Source organism: Malania oleifera, chromosome 6 (assembly GCF_029873635.1).
Source record: "Malania oleifera isolate guangnan ecotype guangnan chromosome 6, ASM2987363v1, whole genome shotgun sequence".
NCBI lineage: Eukaryota > Viridiplantae > Streptophyta > Magnoliopsida > Santalales > Ximeniaceae > Malania > Malania oleifera.
In genome coordinates this window covers 50853435-50875271 of record NC_080422.1, presented here as the reverse complement: position 1 = coordinate 50875271, position 21837 = coordinate 50853435, and the positions used below count along the sequence as shown (strand labels likewise).

Below are 21837 nucleotides of genomic sequence, written 5' to 3'. Positions count from 1 at the left end.
CAAATTTGAAATAATTTCCCCCATAGACTTATCTACCTCTATACCCTTAGCAAAAACAATGTGGCCCAACACAATACCTTATGTCACCATAAAGTGACATTTTTCCCAATTTAAGACAAGTTTTTTCCCTTCACATCTAGTGAGGACACAACCTAAATTTCTCAGGCATCCCTCAAAAGAGTCACCGAAAACAGAGAAGTCATCCATGAAGACTTCCACAATTTCCTCAACCATGTCACTAAGGATACCTGTCATGCACCGTTGAAAAGTTCCCGGTGCATTACACAATCCAAAGGGCATTCTCCAGTTAGAAAATGTGCCAAAAGGACAAGTGGACGTAGTTTTTTCTTGGTCCTTATGGCAATCTCGATTTGATTGTAACCAGAATACCCATCCAAAAAAAAAAGTAGAAAGAGTGACAAGCCACTCTCTCTAGGACCTGGTCCAAAAACAAAGTGGGAAATGATCCTTCCTAGTGTAAGAGTTCAATTTTCTGTAATCAATGCACACACACCAACCTGTTTGAATACGAGTTGGAATTGACTCATCATTCTCATCGACGATCACAGTCACTCCCGACTTCTTCGGTACCACTTGAGTGGGACTAACCCACTTGCTATCAGCTATAGGGTAAATGATACCCACATCCAAAAGCTTCAGGACATCCTTCCTAACTACCTCCTTCATTATGGGGTTCAATCTACGCTATGGTTGGCGAGAAGGTTTGGCATCCTCCTCAGGGTAAATCCTATGTGTGCAGACCAAGGGACTAATACCCTTGATATCAGCTATGCTCCACCCTATAGCACTCCTATGGGGTCTTAACAAGTCTAACAATTTGGCCTCTTGGGCTTCCTCTAAGGCTGAGGAGATCACCACAGGATAAGTCTCTCCCTCGCCCAGAAAAGAATATTTTAAATGTGATGCCAATGGTTTCAGCTCAGGCTTGGGTGGTTGAACATGAGATGGTAAAATTTTAATCTCAAAAGGAGTTAACTACTCAAATTTCAAGGAGTCCAACCATGAACTTCAAAGACCTCAACTATATTGAGAAGAGAGCGGAAGTGCTTCGCTTCGAGGTTCTCAACACAGTCATCTTCTACAACTTTCACTAGGCATGCTTCAAGAGGGTCTTCACAAGAGAAAACATCCAAGTGTTCCTACAAAATAACATCAATGCTATTAGCTTCAAACACATCACCATCATCCCCAACTTGCTTCATGACATTAAAAATGTTATGTTCAGCAGTCATGTTCCCAAATGAGACTTTCATCAAACCGTTCCTGCATTGGATGTTAGCATTGCTCGTAGCAAGGAATTGTCAACCAAGGATAACGGGGATGTGGGAATTTTTGGTCACCACTTGTTGAGTATCCAGTTTCACAAAATCAACAGGGTAAAAGAATTGATCCACTTGAACTAAAACATCCTCTACGACTCCCTTAGGGATTCTAATACTTCTATCTGCCAATTCTAAAGTCATCTTTGGTGGCTTCAACTCTCCCAACCCAAGTTGTTCATACACCAAGTAGGGGAGAAGATTCACACTCGCCCCCAAATCAAGCAACGCACTCTCGAATTTGAATTCCCCTATCACTATGGAAATGGCTTGGCTCCCAGGGTCTTTGTATTTGGGAGGTGTAGTTGCATTCAAAATTGAGCTCACTTGTCTAGCCAAACGGACTTTGCTATGCACGTTATGCTTACGCTTCACAGTGCACAGATCCTATAAAAATTTAGCATATGCAGGCACTTGCTTTATGGCATCAAGCAAAGGTATGTTTACCTTCACTAGTTGGAACAATTCAAGCATTTCAGCATTACACATTCCCTTTTAAGGAGCCTTGAGTCTCTGTGAGTAAGGGATGACTATTGGATCTTTTGCAACAACTTTCTCACCCTCAATCTCTTGGGGCTCTTGCGTGACCTCATTACTCTTAGATTCATGAATAGGCTCTTTGAAAACATTGCTTGAAGAGCCTTCATCATTTCTTTTTGAAATCTCTTTTTGTGGCATTTTTCTTTCAATTTTCTTGTTACTTCTAAGAGTAATGGATTTAGCATGCTCCATAGTCACCTCAGAGTTACTAGTACGCGCAATACTATGTTGACCCACTGGATTAGCTTGGGGTTGAGATGGAAATTTACCTTTTTCTTGTTGAAGTAACCCAACAGCGGTGTTCAACTTAGAAATTTGAGCTTTCATGTCCCCAATAGATTGAGTGATTTGAGAAATTGATTGACTCGTTTGGGCTATGAACTGTTGCATTTGATCCTCTAGACTTCTCTTATGGGGGGTGTGGTATGGTGGAGCATTTTGTTGCCCTAGAGGGGCATATGCTTGAGGATGATTTTGAACATACCCCGGAGAACCTTGACTTTGATGGAATTTGCCTCCTTGCTCTTGAAAATTTTGTGGGCCATGGTGATTGAAACTTTGAGCAGGAAATAAAGGATTAGCCACCTATTGATTCCTCCAACTAAAGTTAGGTTGATTTGAACACCCTTTGTTGCAAGTTTCAGAGTATGGATTGTTGAAGGGTCTTTTGAACTGATTCAAAGAATTTACACTTGCCTGACCACTAATCACTTCCTTCAGAGAGGGAATGGCGGGGCACTCACTAGTCGAGTGTTCCTGGGTCTCACAAATTGCTCAAACCTTTTCCAATCTAGGTCCAGTGGTAACCTCATTTACCTTTTTCATTTACAAAGCCTCCATTTGTCCTGTGAGGTTTGCAATCTTAACACATTGTTCTTTTCTTTGAGTTGGTACATCCCTCCTCCACACTGAATACCACGGTGCCTCGATGTTCCAACGGATTGAGAAGTGCCCCAAGCTTGCGCTCCTTCTGCCAAAACATCAAAGTAATCTAATGCATCCTCAAGTGATTTGTTTAAAAACTCGCCGTTGCACATCAAGTCTATATACTGGGGATTCTTAGGCGAAAGCCCTTGCATTAAAAAGTTCACAATTTGCCAAGTATCTAGACCATAACGTGGAATGGTTTGTAAAAGCTCCTTGAAGCGATTCCAAACTTGATGAAATTTTTCATTAGGATTTTCAGAAAAATTTTGAATTTGTTTGGTCAAATCAATGGTTTTTTGTGTGGGAAAAAACTTCTTCAAGAAGTCTCTTTGCATTTCTTCCCAAGATGTAATAGAATGAGGTTTAAGGGAATATAACCATGACTTAGCTTTATCCTTTAAAGAAAAAGGCAAAAGCTTAAGTTTAAACGTATCTTCAGGGACAACGAAGTTAGTAAGAGTTGAACAAACTTCTTCAAATACCTTCATATGTAAATAAGGGGATTCTGAATCCATCCCATGAAATGTGGGCACCATCTTAATCATTTCAGGTTTCAACACAAAATGGCGAGCTTGCATTGGTAAACGAATACAAGAGGGCTCACTAGACCTTGGAGGATTGAAATAATCTCCTAATGTTCTTGCATATTGAATGATGGGAACATTAGGGACATTTTTGATAATTTGAGGCATTTTGAAAGTTTTGAAAAATTTGAAATTATTGTGCCCCCATTCCTTCTTGGTCTTGCATATTGCGTTGATTTCCAAAGAAAGGCAGTTGCCCCACTTAACCTTGGCGAAAAGGTGGGTTGTTTTCACACTCACCCCCTTGATTAACTTGAGCGAATAAAGGGTTGGCTTCTCCACATTGGGGTGGAGCATTCCTGGGAGAATGAATTCGGCCTCCATTTCCATCCCTCTCATGTGGAAGTTCTTGGTTATTTTGGGGTTCCAACGCTATTGGTCCTCTAAAGGATGAGGGTCCTCTTTGGAAATTTATGGATGGAGGAGCTTGGATAGGCTCTTCTGAGAATTCTAAGTGACGTTGAACTAATCTAGAAGGCCACTCCCTAACTAGCCTATTAGTTCCGTCACGAACCCAACTCGACATACACTATGATAACAAAATTCAAGAAAATGAAGAAAAAATAATTAGTTCTTGCAAAAGAAAGAAAATGTTACTACAAGTTAATATAAACAGTTCAGGCAATACAACCGTCCATAGAAAACAAGGAAACGTAAATACAAATAAATGTACAAAAAAAAAAAGGTAAATCAATATATAATAGTTAGTACAAGTAGGCGGTAGAAAAACCAGCCATGGTATATACATTTATATATATATATATATATATATATATATATAGTATTATGCACTTTTTTTTTTCTCCAAACTTACACAGAATCCCTGACAATGGCGCCAAAAATGCTTGTCGTTTTATTTTGTTCATCATTGTCTGGTTCCCAAGCGTAAGAAAATTCCATTGTCAAGCATAGTAAATCTTAGAGTCCCAAGGTCATTTCCACAGGGATTCAATTGGAAAGTTTAAGAGTTCATACGTCACAAAATAATTCAGAGTAAGATGTGTAGGGATTGATTCTAATGAATACAACTATTACTTGATTATAACAATTTAATTAAAGGGCTAGGCTTTAGACTTCATCCTAATCTCATCAAAGGTAATCAATATCTCATCTTTATAACTCAACCAACATCAATATACCTATTGAACTTGATCAGAAGATATATCACTTGAAATGCATAGGTTTAACAAAAATTGTTGCTTAATGTCAAATCAAAATATTTTAGCAAACTTTTAGAATGTAAGAACAAAAAACATTGGTTGTGGCAAGATTTAACTTGTCTATAATAAATCAAGAAGTTTAGAAAACCAAAAGTTTTAAGAAAAGGATCATTGAACATTAATCAATTTTAAACAAAAAATACTTGAAGAATGAGATGAGAATTACCAATAATGGGATGTAGGACTCCACCCTTAGCCTAACTTGAAATTTAGTTGGTCATTAGAATGAAAAGAAGAAATACTTAAATTAAACACTTCTGAATGTTTACAAGGAAATGAGAGAGAGAATACAAGAAAATGAGGTAGCTCTTCCACCCACTTTAAGGCTCACACAGGCCTCTTATTTATAGTTTCAAAAACTACTACCTCCACTCCTAAACCTAACACAATTTATTAGTTACACTCTTATACCTACCACAAACACCTCCACCTACCAAAATGGTAGTTGCACTTCTTCACCAACCAAAATGGTAGTTGCACTCCTTGTGTTGTAAATTTATTGTTTAATCCCGTCACCTTTCTTCCAGCTCAAGTTTGGACGGCTAAACATTGTAATTTGAACTTCCTCGTGAAATGTAAATTTGTAGGGCTTGAAGTCTTCTTTGAAATGAGACCAAGTTTGCATAAATTGGATAACCGAGTCAAAAGTTATGACTGATTTACCAAAGCTGCACAAAACTGCTACATTACTTCAATTGGCCCGAATTAAAGCACTCTTGGATGTTATTCAATTCTTCCAAACATCCTTCCTCACTTCACAAATAAGTACTTTGAATCTTTAAAGTCTTTGCTGCCATTCCATACTCCACACAAGGGCTAATCAATTATTTATTGCAATTTACCTTCAAATCACAAAAATCGCACAATAAGTTCTTTATGCATGTTACATAGATGATTTAACTTATTTATGTGTACTAAGATGGCGTATAAATGTTCATAAATATGCAATATTACGTACTAATCAAGGTGGTCTTTGCATTTTGCTTTACCCAATGCTACCTTGATCATTCAATCCTTGTTTGAAAAAGGAGACAAGTGCGGTACTTTAGTAGTTTATGTTTATGGCATCATCATTACTAGGTTTGACATACGGCCATTCAATTTGTCTCTTTTTCCTTGTAGCATAAGGCCATTTATAGTCAAAAGCAATCTCTTTTGAGTTTGGTTTGACAAGTTTAGTGTGGTGGTCTCAACGTTTGGCTTTATCCAATAATATGATCATTTGGCCTTTTTTCTAAAAAAAAAGGAAACAAGTTTGGTACTTCTAGTAGTTTATGTTTACAATATCATCATTACTAGCCAGATTACAAATGTTAAACAGTGGTTACAAGCTAAATTTCATATCAAGGACTTGGATGCTTTGCTTTTCTTTCTTGGTGTTGAGATTGTACAATTTAGGAAAGGGTTGAATCTATCTCAACGAAAATATACTTTGGAAGTGAGACTGGTTTGTTCAGAGAATTGGAGCTAAACCTGTTGATACTCCTATGAATCCTGATATAAGGTTCTCTAGGGATGTTGGTGTTGTGTCGGGCACCACACTTGTGCCAAACACTAATATTACAACTATTACTATTGAATATATAACTAAACTAAAGCAATGCAGAAACTAATATTCAAAGATAGCAATAAAAACAACACAAGAATTTACGAGGTTCGGAAAAGAATTAGCTACGTCCTCGGGCGCCAATGATCAATCCACTATTTCCAAAAAATTACAACTTGGACAAATTTCATATTACCAATAGTAATTAGAAATACGCTAGAGTACAAATACTATTTGTAACTCTACGAAATGGGAGGTGTATTTAAAAAATGATGAGGGAAGCTCCTTATATACCCTCAAGCAAAAGGTTTAAAAAAACCTTCCCACTGATGTGGGACTAAAAACCAACAAGCCTCCACCTTGACTATGAATTCAACAAATTTTTCACTCACAAACATTCTCTAGAGTTCCACATCATCGGTGTCTTTCAAAAGTATTCAGACTTGCTGGATATTGATTAAGTCCAAACAATGTTTGAACTTGATTGTCATCACAACCTTGGTCAACATATCTGCGAGATTCTTAGCCATAGCAATCTTCTGAATAAGTATTTTGCCTTCATTAATTATGTCCCGCCTAAAGTGAAATTGAACATTGATGTGTTTCGTTCATGCTTGGTAGACTTGGTTCCTTGCCAAATGAATAGCACTCTAGCTATCACATAGCACAGTAATGTGCTTTTGAACAACTCCTAAATTTCCAAATAAACCCTGCAACCAAATAGCTTCCTTAACAGCATTTAAAACTGCTATGTAATCTACTTCTATCGTAGACAAAGCAGTAGCAGACTGTAAGGTAGACCTCCAACTCACTGTACCATTAGCAAATGTAAATACATATATAGTAGTTGATCGGCATTTATCTAGAACACCTGCAAAATCAAAATCCACATATCCAACAACATGTTGATCTATAGTATTATTTTTCTCAAATATTATACCAACATCAATAGTAATCAAAATGTATTGCAAAATCCATTTCACAGATTGCCAATGTCCTTTACCCGGATCATGCATAGGTAGCTCGTCATACTAACCGCTTGTGAAATATTAGGCCTTGTACAAACCATTGCATACATCAAACTACCAACTACACTTGCATATGGAACTTGTGACATATACTTACGTTCCTCATCTAAATTAGGAGATAAAGATGCACTAAGTTTGAAGTGAAGAGCAAGCGGAGTGCTAACTGGTTTTGACTGCTCAGACATGCCAAAACTTTGTACTACCTTCTTCAAATACTGTTTCTGAGTCAAACTAACTCTCTCTCTCACTTTGTCTCTGCATATCTCCATGTCGAGTATCTTCTTTGCTTCACCAAGATCTTTCATCTCGAACTCTTGATTTAACTGACCTTTCAGTTTGTTGATTTCTTTCCTATTCTTTGAAGTTATCAACATATCATCAACATACAAGAGTAAATATATAAAAGATCCATTTTGCAGTCTGCGAAAATAAACACAATGATCATGTTTATTTCTAATGTACTTGTGACCAATCATAAACTGATGAAATCGTTTGTAGCACTGTCTTGGAGACTGTTGTAACCACACATTTTCCTAGTTTACATACCCAATTTTCTTTTCTAGTAACCTTAAATCCACCTAGGTAAGTCATATAGATTTCCTCTTCCAAATCACCATGTAAAAATATAGTTTTTACATCGAGCTGAACTAGTTAAAGATCAAATTGTGCTACTAAAGCCAACAAAATTTGAATGGAAGAATGTTTAGCAACTGGAAAAAAATACCTCATTATAATCAATACCTTCCTTCTGTGCGTAGCCCTTAACTACCAAACTAACTTTGAAGCGAGCATTATTTGCATCTGGAAATCCCTTTCATTGCATAAACCCATTTGCAACCAAGTGCTTTCTTACCTTTGGGCAGCTAGGCTAGCTCCCAAGTCTGATTTTGATGAAGAGACTGCATTTCTTCATTCATCACTCTTGTCCATTTTTCTAATTTAGAGTTCCTCACTACTTCCTTGAAAGTGCAAGGAACATCATCATCTACAACTTGAAGTGCATAGGCCACCATGTCAGCATACCGACCAAGTTTTCTAACTTCTCTTCTTGGCCTCTAAGAAGCAATTGATTCTTGTTGCTGTGGAGATTCTTGGATTGAAATCTCCCCTTCTTGTACAATGTTCTCCACGGTAACTAGAGAGTTACATCATGTAGCCTCATTTCTCACCAATTCTTTCAAAATTGTCTCAATTTCCACCTATTGTTGAGTACCATTGGTCTTTTCTTCAACTGGTAACTCCTTACGTATTATTTTCTTTATCATCGCAAGTTTATCAGAAGTCACATCCCTGCTTAGAATCATTCTTTTCGTCTCTAGACACTAATTTCTTCATTCATCGCTCTTTTCCATTTGTCTAACTTAGAGTTCCTCACTGCTTCCTTGAAAGTGCAAGGAACATCATCCTCTACAACTGGAAGTGCATAGGCCACCATGTCAGCATACCGAGTAGGTTTTCGAACTTCTCTTCTTGGCCTTTGAGAAGCAATTGATTTTTGTTGCTATAGAGATTCTTGGATTGAAATCTCCTCTTCTTGTACATTGATCTCCACTGTAATTGGAAAGTTACATCGTGTAGCCTCATTTCTCACTGGGTCTCCCAAAATTGTCTCAACCTCCACCTATTGTTAAGTACCACTAGTCTCTTCTTCAACTGGTGACTCCTTACGTATTGTTTTCTTTATCATTGCAAGTTCATCAAAAGTCACATCCTTGCTTAAAATCATTCTTTTCGTCTCTACACACCAAAGACCATATCCTTTTGACTCCTGCACTAATCCCCAAGTGTAGTAACCCGGATAATTATAGAAATTAAATAATAAAGAAGAGGGAAAAGAGTTTTCAAAGGGAGCCTCAGTTGGGTCTCGTCGACGAGCGCAGAGTGCTCGTTGACAAGCTGTCTTCTTGGGCACGTCGACGAGAATTTACCGAGAGGGCTGATTTCAGGGCCTGAAATTCGTCGACGAGGATATGAGTTCATCAACGAACTCTCTTCTTGGACTCGTCGACGAGGTGTCATGGCTCGTCGATGAGGCCACGTGGCAGAAGGTCTTTAAATAGCTGAAAATCACATTTCAGCAAAAGAAATCATTTTTCTCTCAGCTTTTTCTCTCTTTTGCACAGCTCTCTCTACTTCTTTCTAGATTTCTCGCCCCGTTTCGACGATCAGAAGCCGCCACGTTGATCCTGGGGAGATTCTCTATAAGTCTGCTAGAACAGATTGTTGGTTAGGCCAACTTGGGCACCATCCCAAAATCAGGTTAAGTAGATTATGTGGGTATTTTCAATATTATCAGGCTCATTTGGATTTAGATTTCGTGTTGTATGGGACTATACTAGAGTTTTGTGAAGTAAAATTAGGGTGTTATATTTTGAAGGTTAGGGTATTTTGGAATCCTGCAGGCATGGGTTGAGGACCCCAGCGGATATCTTCCCAAGAACCCAGGTAAATAATAAATAGTTTATAATTCAGGAAATATGAGTTTGAGAACTATTCTGAGAATTTAGTGGGTTGACAGGGAAGTATGTATGTGTAATATCAGGATTTTTGGTATTATGGACATTTGGGCATGAGTTAGAATTTAACAGACGAGCCTAATTGTCAAGTAAGGGGAATAAATTATGTCAGGTATTTTAAGAAGTTTAACTGATTTAAATAGAGCATGTGATTATGGAAATATTAAATATGATTTTGCTGAATTATCAGGCTTGAGGTAATAGGGAGTTTGAATTAATTATTATATGTATGTCATGGGAAAAATCAGTTGTTGAATTTAAGTAAGATTCCGAAGTTGAGTATATGATTATTTTTCGAACAGAAGTATATAGGTATTCTAGGTAGATCATTATACCTGAAGTATCACTCAAGTTGTGTGGCATGAGTAAATAAATATGATATAGCTTTTAATTTCAAACATTACATAAGTTATAGTACAGTGTTTGGGAATACTGTTGTTGAACAAGAAAATAGATTTAATATGTATTATTAGAGAATATGACATCAAGGCAGATTTTATGTTTAGAATATTACTTACACTTGTGTAGCATGAGTATGATTTTCTATGAAAATTTAGTTATATCGAAACACTACAATTTCCCAAAATAAGCATGTTATAACAAGTTTTAGGAAAAACCGTAAAACAGTACAGGAACTATGGTTTAAAAATATTATGTCTATAGGGCTGAAATTTTATGTTCAGTAAGTTATGATATGGCCAACTTTATGTCGTGACCAGTATGAAAGACGATTGTATACAGAGTTATGTAGATAAGTATACCAAAGTCCTTCCTCGTATACGTGCCAGCCTAAGGTTGTATCCTCCTCGTACACGGGTCAGCATGAGGATGAGTATAGCAGTGTCCCCCCCCCCCCCTCTGTATACGGGCCAGCATAAGGTTGTATCCTCCTCGTATACAGGTCAGCATGAGGAGGTGTATAGTAGAGTCCCTCCCTGTATGCGAGTCAGCATGAGGTTGTATCCTCCTCGTATACAAGTCAGCACGAGGAGGTGTATAGTGGAGTCTCTCCTTGTATACGGGCCAGCATGAGGTTATCCTCCTCGTATACAAGTCAGCATGAGGATGTCTATGGCAGAATATTATAAAGCTATGATATGACAATTCCATACAGTATTACGATATGACAATTTTATGAGTATAGAGTATAGTCTCTCCCTGTATATGGACCAGCATGAGGTTATCCTCCTCGCATACGAGTCAGCATGAGGATGAGTATAGCAGAGTCCCTCCTTGTATATGGGCCAGCATAAGGTTATCCTCCTCGTATACAGGTCAGCATGAGCATGTGTATAGCAGATTAGTATAGAGTTATGATTATTTATATAGAAATGTGAATCTACAAAAATATGATTTTATACCAAGCTACAGTTATACAGTCATATATATAGATTTATGAGAATAAAGTATTTGGTGAGCTAAAGTACATTTTGAAATGGAAATATGTATTTCCAGATATATGTATATAAATGTGAGTACAATACTAATGATATTACAGTAAAAGTGTGTTAATAAATTGTTATATCTTGCTTACATGACAACTCAGCTGCCACACACTGATAATAATTTATCCCCACTTACTGAGAGGTATCTCTCCCCATGAAAACATTAACATTTTACAGATTTACGTGGAGGATAGGAGTAATCAAAGTAGCGCAGCAGAAGCGTGGGTGGGATAGAAGGTCTTATCCAGAATTGTATTATTTTATTATGTTCTAATGTTTTTTAGCGGTAGGGATGTAATTTGTGATGTCATAGATGATATTATTATATTGGGATGATTTAGTACTCTAGTAATTGATTATTAAGGTCTTCCGTTGTATGAAATGTTCAGGTCATTACAGGTGGTATCAGAGAAATTGAACGAAAATTTTTGGGTCATTACACCAAGACTATTGCTTTCTTGGCTTTTGGATCCAACTTAGATTCTTAAACATGATAATAAGCAACAGTACCAAATACATGTAAAAAAATAAATATTAGTAGGTTTTCCAGACCATACCTCATAAGGTGTTTTTCCCCCAATAGTAGATGATGGTAGACGGTTGATGAGATGACACGCATATCTAGCAAACTCAGCTCAAAACTTTTTGTCCAACCCAGCTTTAGACAACATACATCGAACTTTCTCCAATAAAGTCCAATTCATGCACTATACCACCCCATTCTATTGTGGTGTATTTATAACTGTAAAGTGTTTAGCAATACCTTCATCTTGACATACCTTCATAAACGGATCACTCATGTATTTACCACCATTATCTTATCTGAGCTGTTTGATCTATTTGCCAATTTGAGTTTCAACCAATTTTTTCCACTTAAGGAAAATATCACACCTTTTTTTCATTGCATACACTCAAAACTCTTCTAGAAAAAACATCAAAAAAAGTGACAAAAAATGCATACCACCCAATAAAGCAGTTTTGGTAGGCCCCCATACATCTGTGTGGATGTAGTATAAAATACCTTCTGTCCAGTGGGTTGCAGTGTCAAATTTTACTCTTGTCTGTTTTCCTAGAATACAATGTTCCTAAAATTCAAGCTTACATACCTTTGCACCCTTCAACAAGCCTCGCTTAACCAATTGTTGCAAAGATTTTTCACCTGCATGTGCCAATCGCATATGTCATAACCTGATTGTATCAGAACATGCATTTTTCTCAAAAACAACAGTTGCTAAGCCAATTACTATACTACCTTGAAAATAATACAAATTATTTTCCTATTACCTTTCATCACCATAAGCGCACCTGATTTAACCTTTAAGGTTGCATCTTTCAAAGTATTAGTGAACCCCTTAGAATCTAAGACACCCAATGAGATCAGATTTTTCTTTAGGCTTGGAAAAAATCTAACATCCGTCAAGGTTTTAACAGTTCCATCTTGACATTTCAACTATATTGAACCCATTCCAATCATTTTACAGGTATTATCATTTCCCATAAAAACAATCCCACCATCTAATTTTTCAAAATTAGAAAATCATTCCCTATTGGGACACATGTGATAGGATTAACCAGAATCCAAAATCCACTCACCACAGTAATGTGTCAAAGATGTTCCAATAAGAGAAAAATCTAACTCACTTCCATCACGCTTGGCTATATAGGCATTAAAAGGTGCTTTGCCCTTTTTCTTTTGTTACAATTTAGGGCAATCTTTCTTCCAATGTCCTTTCTCATGACAAAAGGTGCATTCATATTTAGCAGGTCTCCCTCGAGATTTACTCCTTCCAGGTTTACGATTCTAAGGACGTCCCCTTATTGTCAGTGTTTCTGCTACTATTTCCTTATGGACCCTCTGAATCTCTGATCCTTCTTTCTGCATTCAGTATTAATCAATGCAATACAAACAGCATCAAAGGTAACTTTATCTTTCCCATACAATAAAGTGGTGGTGAGATGCTCATAATCATCAGGGAGAGAATTCATTTCAAAAAGGGTTTATCCTCATCTTTGACCTTTTCATCCAAATTCAACAAATCAGCCAAAATTTTATTGAAAGCATTTAAGTAGTCATTTATAGAAATTCATGGTTGATACTGGAAGCGAAACAATTTCTTTTTCAAAAAGAGTCAATTTTCCAGACTCTAGGTCATAAATGTACCTTCTAATGTATCCACAATTTCTTTGCAGATGTCTCCCTCATAACACAATATTTCTTATTTTTAGCGAGATACAAACGAATTGTACCACATGCCCGACGGTTGATCTTTCCCAATCTTTGTTGTCCATATCCTCTGGTTTATCACCAAGAGCAACATCTAATTCCTACTGGTACAGGATGTCCATCACCTCACATTGCCACATACCAAAATTATTGGTACCATCAAATTTCTCCACCTCAAACCGAGTATTAGTTATCGTCTTTAAAAATGACGATGAAGCTATTGGGGTTGGAGTTCGTGTAGACAGAGTTTCTTCTACTGCTACAGGCGTAATTTCTGTCATCTTCCAAAACTATATATCCAATAGCAAATCAACACAACAGAAGGCCTAGGATGAATAATACCGCACTTATCCCAACCGTGTCTATTCTATATATCCTATGAAATTCCACTTTGACCAGACCGACCTCTAGGGAGTGACTGAGCCGTAATGGTCTTTAAGCACTCGCTTAGACAAGGCCTTTCAAGGCATCAAAAGTTAGAATCAAGGATCCTAATAGAGAAACGCCTTCGTATCGGCACTATTCAACTTGGCTCTGATATCAATTGTTGTGTCGAGCACCCCACTTGTGCCAAACACCAATACTATAACTATTGCTATTGAATATGTAATTAAACTAAAGTAATGCAGAAACTAATATTCAAATACAGTAATAAAAATACCACAAGAATTTACGAGATTCGGTAAAGAATTACCTACATCCTCAGGCGCCAACGTTCAATCCACTATTTCTAGAAAATTACAATTTAGGCAAATTTCAAATTACCAATAGTAATTGGAAATACCCTAGAGTACAAATGCTATTTATAACTCTACAAAATGGGAGGTATATTTACAAATGGTGAGAGAAGCTCCTTATATACCCTCAAGCAAAAGGTTTAAAAAAACCTTCCCACCGATGTGGGACTTAAAACCAACAGTTGGATCAACCTTTGAAGACAAATGTTGACAAGGGTAGTTGGTTGCCAAGTTGATCTACTTGACTCCCACTAGACCTAACATATCTTTTGTAGTTGGGGTGGTGAATCAATTTATGGAAAATCCCAAACAATCACATTAGCAAGTTGTATGTAGGATTTTGTTGTATGCAAGGTCTTAAATTTCGATTTCGACTCAAATTTCGAAGCTCCAAAAGTACAGAAATTTCGATTTCGATGTCTATTTCGATTTCAATTTGAAAAAATAACGGAAACTAGTAATAAAGCATGGAATTCTTTGTGAAACTTTAGAAATGGTTAACAAACATAAAAATATAAGTTTTAAGACTAATATATTACAAATTAAATACATCTATGTTTTGTATGAGGTGGAAAAGTTGTAAAATAGTATGTGTATCAAACATGTTTGTAAGATAATGTACATTAAACATATTCAGTTAATGCAAATGAAATTCATAAATCATTTAAATATTATTTATTATGCAAATATTGATAATTTAGACATGAATGGTTAAATAAAATATTACTATAAGTTTATTTTTTCATATAATTTCAAAAGCACTTGTGATAACCTTTTGTTTCAATAAAATAAAATAAAATTTTCACTTCACTCTCGAGGTTTCGATAAATTTCGACAAATTTCGCTAAAATTTCGAGGTTTAGATAAATTTCGGATGATTTGTTGAGATTTCGACAGAAATTATACAAGACGGAAATTGACTGCCATTTCAATTTCGATGGCGACGGAAATCGGAAATTTCGACAACTTTGTGGAAATTTAAGACCATGATTGTATGTCAAAAGTTCTCCTGCAAAATGTTTGATATATAAATGTAATAAAAACTATGAGATCATGAGATACTCTTATATACATTAGGTTTGCTCCGCTAATGATCAAAGGTCTACTAGCAAATACTATACATTTCTGGGTTGTAATCTTGTTATCTAACGTACCAAGAAACAAACTACTAGTGCTAAAGCAAATTACTGAGCGATGGCTCATACTGTGACTAAGCTTATATGACTAAAGTCTCTTATGTCAGAGATGGAATTCTTGGTAACGAAGCCAATAAATATGTTTTGTGGTAATCAAGCTGCCATTTATGTTGCTAGCACTCCAGAATTTCATTACAGAATAAAGCACATAGAAGTTGAATTTTAGAACTATATCTATATGTGTGTGTTATTTAGTAATTAGGTTGTGTAAGTGGGGGTTGGAATACTAAAGTCTTTTTTCATTCTTATTATATATAAGAGGACAGACCCAAAGCTGTATGCAAGGCTCCAGGAAACGGCCACTTTTTTTTTCTCTTGCTTTCGTCTCCTCTCTCCATTTCTAACCAGGAAATCCCACCACCTAATGTTGTTCACAACAAAACACCTTATAGATTCCCCAAACATTGATTCACAACATTTGTAATCCATTAGTTTGGGGATGGTGGGCATTGTTAGTTGCCAATATAACTTCAAAAGGGTTCTTCAAAACTAGTTAAGAAATTTGAATCTCTAGCTGATATGAAAGCTTATCTACCAAATAGATCTCTAATAATTATGCAGTTGCATAATCATGTTGGAATTTTGAAGAACCTCGAGAATTGCATTTTAGAGTTTATAATTTTGATATCCACACAGTGCATTCTGCATCAGTTGGACCAAGAGCACAGTTATAACTACCAGGGCCACTCCCACCACAGTCACTAGCCACCCACAATGCCATTATTGCCATCAGTCATCACCACCACAATGTCCACAACATCTCCATCCCAACTAGGTTTCTCAACCCTAGTGTAGCCAATTTAAAGCTTCACCACGCCCATTAGTCACCATCTCTATCAATTGCTAATCTACCAAAATTAATCATAAGTCCAACCATTTTTTTTATAATAAAAGAAAGTAGATTAGAAAGAGAGAGAAGATACAATGAAAGGGGGGCAAGAAGTCCACCCAAAAGAATAGAAAATAAAAGTTAAAAAATAATAAAAATTAACAAGCAATCAAGGAATCCCCTCTTCAATCCCTTTCCACCATAATCCATCTTACACTTCAAGTATCTAACTCCCTCTAACACTTTTTAGCTCTGTTTTTGCACCCATTAAAACACACTTCATTTCCTCTAGAGTCGCAAAAACTTTAAATCCAATTTATCCATAAGATCTTGAACTTCTAAATCCTTCCTTGAAATCTCCTCCACTGGTATTGGTAAAATTCCATCCTTACACTACAAATCATTAACCATATCGTCATTTTCAAATATAGAAACCCCCTCCAATCCTTCCAATGGAGATGGTTGTACATATGATATTTCCCCTAGAACATCACTGGAACCAGAAACATATCCATATTATACCCTAATTTTTCATTCAACGGTCAACCCCCGCCACAATCAAACTCACTAAGATTGTCACTTCATTATTTGATAAATCCCCGCATTTCATAACCTCCTTTCCTTTGCTAACCCCATCATAAGGACAATCAATTGAAGGTTGCACAATCAATCTAAAGCTAATCTTCCCTCTAATCAAGTGGGCCAATAGAGTTAAATCTTTTAAGCCATTATAGTTGTTACACATGCAGCTTGAGATTTTCCATGTCACCTTCTAGTAGCATCATCAATAGTAGTGTCTTCAGCCATCTCTAAGGTCCACATAGTCGTTGCTAAGTGTGTTTGGGTTGTAGAACCCTCGTCGCGCTAGTAGTGTCCCTTTCATTCAGCTTCGACCAAACCAACTATTTAAACCCACATTCCACCCAAACTCCAAAAAGCTATGCATAACTCAATTCCCTTACCTCCCACCCTCACGTACTATGTAGAGACCACTCGTAGCAAGCCAATTGATAAATATACACAAAGAGGAAAAGGTGGTGTTAACTTGTATCTTGATCAAAGCTACGACTAAAATCCAAATCTATCATTCATAGACTGTAGTGAGCAATCTACAACCTACAACTCGGCATCTCACAATCAACTAATTCATATCCTTACCCATACCCAATGGATTTGGGTTCCAAACGGCTCACAACCCAAATCCATTGTTCACTCGCCCATACACATCATCCAATAGCCCAATCTAGCTGGCCCATTGACCTATCACCATTTCCTCCTCTCCAGCAACACTCAGTTAGCATGCCAAAAATCTACCTTGATCTAGAAAATCCAACACTCGAAATAATAGACAACACATTCAGTAGCTAGAAAAAGCTCATGGTGACCAAAGACCAATTGGAGCGAATATGTCCAAACTTGATTCATTGGTTAAAGAAAAAGGAATTATAAATGCAATCATCACTTCTTGCCATACACCAATGACAACACGGATGCGAACCACCCTCCTGGTAACTTCCAATATTCCTTCCAACCTGATTATCTTATTAAAATCAATTTGAACAAGGAAAGGTAAACCTAGTGATTTGTGTTATTAGTTTAATCAACTAGAGAACAAATTTTATTCGTAGAAGCTTGAGGAATACAAACAAGGTTAACATAGTCATTACTTGTCTTGGAGGCATACTTATATCTATTGGAGCAATATTAAGTCCTAGAATAGGAACTACATAGAAGGAGCAATAATAGGCTAGAATAGGATGAAAGAAGTGATGATTCATAAGTTTGTACATGTTAACTATGCTTAAGAGCTCTACTCTGCGTTCTGTTCCCTCACCTACCATGGAAAGTGCATCTAGACTTAGAATGAGAGTTTCATAATCTCATTTTGAGGTGCCAACTTGAGAGCAGGCAATGGTATTGGATCTGAATAAATCTCAAGGGTCACATTTTTATTCCATTGACCAAGCCACATCCTATGCTACGCATATAGATAAGGAAAAAAGGAAATGGGTTGACCACCTTCAGCCCAAACTAATGACCACACCAACTTAGACTTAGCCAATTGAACCAAACAAGGCTTAAAGGTATTGGCTGGGGTGTTAAACGTGTAGGGAAAAGGGTCATTCCTAAAAGTAAAGTAGAAAGAAGAAGCATATCAATGTGATAGAGAGTAAATTTTATGAATAGTCACTAAAACTTACTAATAGTTTCAAACTGGTAGCTGAACTTCAATTCATTACATATTATGCACTAACCTTTTCACATTGTTTCAAAGTCATACAATGTGTCTCCTGTTATTGGCAGAATGCTTGCCTTGACCCTAGTTAGTCATCCCTGTAAGCCATTGTGCCCCACCCACACCTATTTACCACTTTATTTACTCATACTACTAATAGTATAAGGACTTGGGATTGGGGTTCTGTTAAGCAAAATTATGGACTAAGATGCTTTTGATGAATTTTTCCACCCTATAATGCAACAATGGTTGAATGGGATGCCAAAAGAGCATTTCTCCACTCACAGGAGACAACCGTTGCACATTGGATGATATTGAAATAATGTATAAAATTCAGTGTATAATATGCTGCAAATTGATGTTCAGTGACCAATTTGAAACTAATATTAATCATTCATGAAATTTATGTAGAACAGCCAATAACAAGCCCGAATAGGATGAAAGAATTGGTGATTCACAAGTTTGTGCCTGTTAACAATGCTCAGGAGGTTTGCTCTAGATTGTGTTACCTAACCTAGCATGGAATGGAAATCTGGATCTACACATGTTTTATAATCTCATTGTGACATGTCAATCTGAGAGTGAGCAGCAATAAGTCATCCAATATATGACGTGTTAAGGTATTGGATCTAAATGAAGATTTAGAGTCAGAATTTTTTATTCTATTGACCAAGCTACGTCCTATGCTGAGCATATGGAGAAGGAAGAAAATTACATAAAGAATAGATGGAAGAAATGGGCTGACCATACTCAGCCCAGAAAATGAATACACCGACTCAAACTTAGCTAGTTAAGCTGAAGAAGGTCGATAAGTAGTCATTTGAGTGTAAAAAGAAGAACCATGTCAATGTGATAGAGACAAGAGGAGTTGGGCAGAAGAGTGACTGCATCTATGAGCACTTAGAACCTGTGAGCAGTTACAAGCCAAATGATGTGAAAAAGGCCCCTAGTTCAGGTCGCCATCATTATACGGCAGTTCTATGAGACTTGACTAAGGTTTTTGCCTAAACTAAATGAACTTTTACACCATGTGGGATCTATATCAAGTGCTGGAGTTCAGAATCAATACTTCAATGGTTGACACTGAGGGTGGGGACTATATATAGTGATACTCTGAAATCAATACATTACACTGACAAATTGAACTACCCAAAAACTCATTTGATACATATTTTTTATTACCATTTTAATTTGGAGACTATGGTACTTCATAATTTATGGCGAAGCTAGACCATTGGGGAGACACTTTTAGGGACCTTTGTTATGTTCATGATCTCTAGGTCTATGACATATTGCCTGGGAGCCATGGCACTTCACTAGTCACATGATCTACAGCAGCTGTGAGGATTCCATAAGCATTAAAGTTGGAACCGTGAATTACAAGTAATACTGTCAATTGCTATGTCAAATGCTAGAGCCTATCTTTCCTTATTCAGTTAATCAGGATAATGCTCAAGGCCGAAGTTTTTTCGAGTGGGAAAGAATGACAGGGACACCCCTGGCTATAATTCATGGAGGGAGGGCCACGCTAGGAAACTTTACTATTGTACCATGTAGATGTGTGCATTTGAATGTTGTAGGTTTAATAAATTATGCCTAGGTAGATAGTTTATCTGTAACTGGATATTGTACCTTTCTATTAGGCAATCTCATGCCATGGGAAAGCAAGAAGCAAAACCTCGTTGCTCAATCTAGTGCAAAAGCTAAGTATCTCTGTCTCATGCTATCAGTGTGTAGTTGAGGTTAAAAGTAACCTACATCAAAAATTGGGTTCAATGTCTTGCAACATATGCATTTGTGATGATCAAGCTGCCATTTGTATTGCAAAGGCTCCAATATACCATGAGTGGATGAAGCACATTGACATTAGCTATCACTTTATTTGAAGCTCCAACATGGAGGCATTTGCATAATTTAAATATATAAATATATATAAACATATACATATATATATATATAACATGGAGGCATTTGCATAATTTGAATATATAAATATATATAAACATATACATATATATATATATATATATATATATACATACACCCACACATAAACTCATACATCCTTCGCTGATCAGTTAGCTGATGTTTTTACAAGGTCAGATGTGAGCTTAGAATGAGTGTTACATGTCAAAGCTAGGTCCTTTTGATGTGCATGCCCCCGCCTGAGGCTGACTGACTTAAAAGAGAGATGTAATAGTCAAGGGCCTATTAAATGTCACGCTTATTTAATTTTTAGAGAAACCTAACAGTAAGAAGCTGCATCTCCTCTTAGAATCTTTCTAATTCCTACCTACAACATAAAATTAAATAAGTAATAATTTCAAGCTCAAATCCCCAAGGTAGCTTTTGTAGTTATTCTTACCTTCCGTAAATACATGTCCACTAATAAGGGGAGATCAGATTTAGGTTTCCATCCTCCAAATAGAGATCCTCTCAATGTTCTTCCACTAAGGAATAATGCATAGTGTGCAGTTATTTCCGGTTTCACTTTTGGCACACCAAGTGTAACTGTCAAACCCCATCCCTGAGAAATCAGGAGAAGACAAACAAAAGGTTTATATATTTATTTCAAGTTTTCTACATAAAAAAAAAATATATATTCATCAGGGATATGAAAAAAAATTACATCACAACATGACTGTAATGCAGCAGTTATCATTTCAGTGTCACCTATACATTCAAATGAATAATCTGCACCTCCATCTGTAATACGCTTAATAACCTGCAAAAATTCAATGTATATTATTTAGTCATATGCCACACACATATACACAAAAGAGCATCTAGTGCTGTAGTTCTAAATTAAAAGGAATGAGTATATACAATTTATGACAAACTCAACTTGGCTAGGATGAGACTTGAAAGAAGAAAAAGAAAGAATACAAAGCTGGTGTTGATATTTTATCATGTTTGCTCTGGGTTTAGATGCACTGTACTGCTGGTTTGTTTAACAGTGATAATGACAACATTGCCTCCACTGACAAATCCCATATCAGTTACTTGTGTTATTAAGATTCCAATTTATGTCATGCTGCCTTTCTAATGTCCATTATGTCAATCCAGATGCAGATAATTGATAAAAAGAACTGAAATTTCAATTATTGATGCTTTCTCAGATGAATTAAAATACCTGTTGAATAGGTTCATTACAGTCACTTGGATTGATAAACTCTGTTACTCCAAAAGCCTTTGCTGCATCAGTAAGAGAATATCATTAATGAACAAGAAAGCTTTAAATGGCTTCAACCATGTAACAAAGCAATAAGCAATGGCAAAAACCATGAGACCTTTATCCGACTTTTCAGAATTAGTATCAACACCAATTATTCGAGATGCCCCCCTTAATTTGGCCCCTTGTGCAACCTAAAACAAGTAACCATGACTGACCACGTTTTAGATAGCAAGCATAGATTGAGTTATTAAAAAAAAAAAAAGAGTAAATAAACAGGTAAGGAACAAGAGAGGA

General features: G+C 36.5%; 1 protein-coding gene across 2 annotated transcripts in view; it reads right to left on the bottom strand.

Moving 5' to 3' along the window:
• LOC131157837 (alcohol dehydrogenase-like 6) overlaps positions 1-21837 on the bottom strand; it is a 56375-nt gene that overhangs the window by 17974 nt on the left and 16564 nt on the right. Inside the window, exons 6-10 of one of the 2 annotated variants that reach the window (XM_058112245.1) lie at positions 21659-21734; positions 21502-21563; positions 20998-21093; positions 20734-20895; positions 12253-12305 (exon numbers count right to left, since the gene is read on the bottom strand). In XM_058112245.1, coding sequence (XP_057968228.1) covers positions 12264-12305; positions 20734-20895; positions 20998-21093; positions 21502-21563; positions 21659-21734 — 438 coding nt within the window. In that variant the 3' untranslated portion in view covers positions 12253-12263. The remainder of the gene's footprint in view (positions 1-12252; positions 12306-20733; positions 20896-20997; positions 21094-21501; positions 21564-21658; positions 21735-21837) is intronic. The other variant, XM_058112244.1, reaches the window with a different exon arrangement.